Raw genomic sequence first — 4783 nt, 5'->3', positions numbered from 1 at the left:
GCTGGAACATGCACGGGCTGCCTTATCTGCAGGCTCGGGAACATGGCCTTTCCAAACGGATATTTGCTCTCCATTCCCTGTCTTCTGTTCAAGTTCCATATCTGCAGGGAGGTCCAGAGGGCTGCCACTCACAGCAGAGTGCAGATTGCTGGGACAACGAGAGAAACTGGGAATGGGATTGGAAAAATTAACATGGAATTATATGGAACCCCAGAAAGGTTTGGGTTGGAGGGGAGCTTAAAGCTCATCCAGTGCCACCCCTGCCATGGGCAGGGACACCTTCCACTAGCCCAGGTTGCTCCAATCTGGCCTTGAGCACCGCCAGGGATGGGGCAGCCACAGCTTCTCTGGGCACCCTGTGCCAGGGCCTCCCCACCCTCACACCCAAGAATTTCTTCCCAAACTCCCGTGCTGCCCTGGGAACCCGGGATGTGATGAGAAACCCTGTGCAGCTGGAATAGAAAACAACAAAATCTGTCATGCAGCACAGGAAGCAGCACTGATGGGAACAGTCACTGCTTTAATATTTAATTTGATGAGATCCAGCTCTGAGAAATGGATTGGGAGCTGCCACAGCTCCAAGCACAAGCTCAGCACTGGCAGGGAATTTCCATGGGGTTTTCTCCGCTCCGGACTTATCTGTATTCTGGAAGGGTGACATGGAATGAGGCTCAATAATTATCCCAGCACACAGAGCTGTGTTTCCTGCCATTCCCTTCAATAACTCAAGGTCTGGACACTTTTAGGGCCTCTTGGACTTTGGGTTGTCATTCCAGGTGTGTCCCCTCCACTGGACCCTGGCTCCTGGTCCCTGCAGAGCTACTCAGGTGCAACCAGGTGGCATTTCAGGAGGGAATTTCCTTGTGTCACCAGGCAGTGCAGCGCAGATCCGATTCCATCCTGCCTCTCGCTAGCAGGAACTCCCCGTGGCTGTATGGCCTCATGTCCTGCTGGGATCGGGAGGGGGGAGCTGTGCCAGGCACGAGATGGGTCTCACAAAACGTGTCCCTTCTTTGTCCTTTTAGGTGGATCCCACACCTTTTCTGGGACTGAGGTTGAGCTGGCAGCAGAGCTGGTTTCCCCCCGTGCACCATTCTCCTACCTCCAGAAATCCCTTTGCATGGTCCAGACGGTTTGGGTGTCCTCACCAGGGAGCTGGGCTTTGCAGGAGTCCCACTGCCACCGCCAGGGCAGGAAAAGGAGCTGGAGATGTAGATTTGTCAGGACTATAATCCGGGTACGTCCTAATTCCTTCCTTGTATGAAACCATCCACTTCCTATCCTCATCTGCTTCTCTCTGGTCCATCACAAGACTCCATCCCTGCAGGCCACAAATCCCTCACATCCCTCAGGGCTGAAGTGTGAGCAGAAGGGATGGATTGGGAAAAAGCCTTTGGCATGCTGATGTTTTAGCTCGGGGTGACACACCCCGAGCTGTAATCACATCCTTCCCCCTGGTGACACTCATGTTCCCCTTGGACGCTTCATTCCGTGGGTACATTTGGCTCCACAGATTCCCTGGGACAAGCAGGTGTTGGAATGGCACTGCAGTGCTTGGGAACAGTTTCCCACACCAGCCTGCCCCAGGCATGGGCTTGGGGCTCCTTCCCTTGGCATGGTGACCCTTCTCACGTGCTCTCCCTGAGTCCTGCCCTCTCTGCCAAGCCCATGCCTGCACCACGGGACACAGCTGCCCATCCCTTCTCCAACACCTCTCCTGGTTCCCCCTGCCTGGCTGGGGCCAAGGAGGTGGGACTCCAGATCTTCATCCCAGGGGGAAGAGCTCTCTGTACCCTTAGAGGGATTGTCACCAGGCTTGTCACCAAACTGCCTTCACCTTTCACTGTCCTAAGCCACGTCCCTCCATTTCCTAGTCCTGCTGAGTAATAACTGGCTCCTCCTTTTGCTGTTCCTTGTGTCTCCTCAGCATCCATGTCGGAGGCATGCCCCCAAACGCTCCAGGAAAGCAAGAATGTTGAGGAAAATCCAGATATGCCTCTGTTTCTGCTTTGTCTCGGGCATTTTGTACGAGATCTCCCTCTTGTCCAGCTGCGTCTTCTCCTACTTGCCCATGGCCCAGCACTACCTGACACCTGAGCAGGTGCTGAACCTTGGTAAAAGCATCATTTTCCTGGAGACAACGGAGCGCCTGGAGCCACCCCCGCTGGTGTCATGCTCCGTGGAATCTGCAGCCCGGATTTACCAGGACAGGCCCATCATCCTCTTCATGAGGGGACTCACCAACGAGACAGCCTTGGACCTGAACACCAGCTACGCAGCCTTCTCCCTCTTGTCTTCTATGAAGAATGTCTTCATCTTCCCTCTCCAGATGGAAACCATCTTCCAGGAGACCCCTCTGCTCCAGTGGTACAATCAGGTGAGTGTTAAAACAAGTGGAAAACAGGAAAAGAGTTACAGATAGCGGTGGGAAAAGGCTTTAAAAGGAACGAGGAACGCAGGACTGCGTGAAATTAGTGACTTTTATTGTTTTGGTTGGGAATAGATTCATTTTGGCCTCATTTTGCGGTGTATTCATCTCTCTGTTTATGGAATACATGATCGGCGTTTTCCCCCTTATCTGAAGAATCGGATTTTTTGGCAAAAGAAACACCGGTAAAAATAGATTGCAGACGTGTTTTGAGAAAACAGCCTTAATAATGTTCCCCAACAGAAGCTGGTTGAACAAAATGTGCTGCCTGAGCACTTGATAGAGCTGCCTCACTCTGCCGGAGCCTGCAGGAGATAAGAGATAGGGGAGAGATTTCAGGTTCTATAACAGCAACATGCAAAGCCAAGGAGGGATCTGGTGAGCTCCACCCTGGGAAAAATTCCTGGCAAACTGCCCACAAGTAGCTTTGGTCAAATTGCTTGGGCAGGGCAGGCAGATTTCCTCCCAACTCTTTCTTCTCCGGAGAAAAAGTGACTCCAAATGCCAACAAATGCCGATGAAAAGCCTCCAAATGCCAACAAATGCCGATGAAAAGCCTCCAGCCTGGTTCAAAGAGCTGGGAGGGATCCGGGAGTGTGTTAAGTGGGTTGTGTCCCACTGAAATAGCAGGGCATGACTCATGGTGGCATTGGGTTAACACTGTAGGTGCCATCAAACCACCTGGGAAATGTTCCTGCATTCCTAATGAGAACAAAGCGTTGCTCTGCTCCAGCTCCTTATCTTATCCCAGTAAAATCCAGCGGCTGGAGGCAGCAAAGGCTGTCAGCGACGTTTGCAGCCGTGCAGGTGCAGGTTTATGGTGCCATTTGCAGCCCCGTGGATGGACTGGATCCATTCCCCGCCCACGGCAGCACATCTCACCTTTCCCTCTCCACAGGTAGTCCCGGAGCAGGAGAAGAACTGGGTGCACATCAGCTCGGATGCCAGCAGACTGGCGCTCATCTGGAAGTACGGGGGCATCTACATGGACACGGATGTCATCTCCATCCGGCCCATCCCCCAGGAGAGCTTCCTGGCGGCGCAGAAGTCGCGCTTCTCCAGCAACGGGATCTTCGGCTTCCCTGCCCGCCACAAGTTCATCTGGGACTGCATGGAGAACTTTGTTCTCAAGTACAACGGGAACATCTGGGGCAACCAGGGTCCATTTTTGATGACAAGGATGCTCAAAACGCTCTGCAACCTCACAGATTTCCAAGGCACCGAGGACCACAGCTGCCAGAACATCTCCTTCCTCAACCCCCAGCGTTTCTACCCCATCCCGTACCCAGCCTGGAGCCGGTACTACCAGGTGTGGGATAAAAGCCCCAATTTCAACCACTCCTATGCGCTGCACCTGTGGAACTTCATGAACCGCAACCGCAAGGTGGTGGTGGCCGGCAGCAACACCCTGGCTGAGAAGCTCTACAAAACCTATTGCCCCACCACCTACCAGGACCTGATCCAGAATGCCAAGCACAGGGATCTCCCAGGCCCTGAGGACATTGAGTGACGTGGAACAAGGAGGAGAGGGGTGATGCTTCCAGCCAAACACAATCCCCACTCCGTCGGTATCCGGCTTTGTAGGAGAAAGAAAGAACTTTCCATAAGCACCATTCCTACTCCCTTGGGATGCTGAGAATGGTGGTGGGTATCCACTGGACGTAGCCTCCAAGGACACCTTTGCCTCGATTCTGTTTCCTGGTAGGTGCTCATGAACCAAACCTTCCCAAATCCGACAGACTTTGAGCCTTTTCATGAGCTTCTCCAAGGGAATGGCATGGCCTCCCAGGAGGAATGTTGTCTCTGCTCCTCCTGGCACTGCTGGCAGCTTCCCACATCAGAAAAGTTGGAAGCACAACAGGCTTTGGACTGGAGCCTCTGGGGCAAAAGAGAAGCCCAAACCAGCGTCTTTTCCTGGTGTTTTCCTCACGTGGACTTTACACCCTACGTTTTTGAGAGGGACTTTAGTGTGAGTGAAAATAAAAGAGTTTGTAAACAACCACTCCTCTGAGCTCGTTTCTCCCTGAAAAATGAGTCACATTTTCCAAATGTTTGTGCTCTCACACTTCTACGTTGGCTTTTGCCAGGACGCAGCTGCGCTGCCCCATCCTCAGCCAGGTCAATCCTGGCTGTAGAAATGTGCCTGGAAAGGGGGTGCTGAGACACCAAGGATGGATAGGGATGGCCCTCCAGGTTCCCAAATCCCTTTTAAATAAATGGATTTCAACTGACATGAGGTGGTCACCCATGTCCAGCTGTGAAAACGTCCTGTTTAATCCCAACAGGGCTCCCAGTGAGCAATCCCCTTCCAGATACTCCCTTTCCCAGGATAATGCCAATCCACCCAATTCCCTA

The 4783-nt window shown here is 52.9% G+C and overlaps 1 protein-coding gene across 1 annotated transcript; it reads left to right on the top strand.

The window, feature by feature from the left end:
* Nucleotides 1–1120: 1120 nt before the first annotated feature.
* Nucleotides 1121–4222, top strand: A4GNT (alpha-1,4-N-acetylglucosaminyltransferase). Its single transcript, XM_008630046.2, has 3 exons — nucleotides 1121–1237; nucleotides 1928–2377; nucleotides 3327–4222. Exons 1-3 carry the CDS (start codon nucleotides 1121–1123, stop codon nucleotides 3936–3938), a joined length of 1179 nt encoding a protein of 392 aa, XP_008628268.1. The 3' UTR covers nucleotides 3939–4222.
* Nucleotides 4223–4783: the final 561 nt, after the last annotated feature.

Source organism: Corvus brachyrhynchos, unplaced genomic scaffold (genome assembly GCF_000691975.1).
Source record: "Corvus brachyrhynchos isolate BGI_N302 unplaced genomic scaffold, ASM69197v1 scaffold63, whole genome shotgun sequence".
NCBI lineage: Eukaryota > Metazoa > Chordata > Aves > Passeriformes > Corvidae > Corvus > Corvus brachyrhynchos.
The sequence above is the reverse complement of the archived record's forward strand: the minus strand, read 5'-3'. Positions and strand labels throughout refer to the sequence as shown.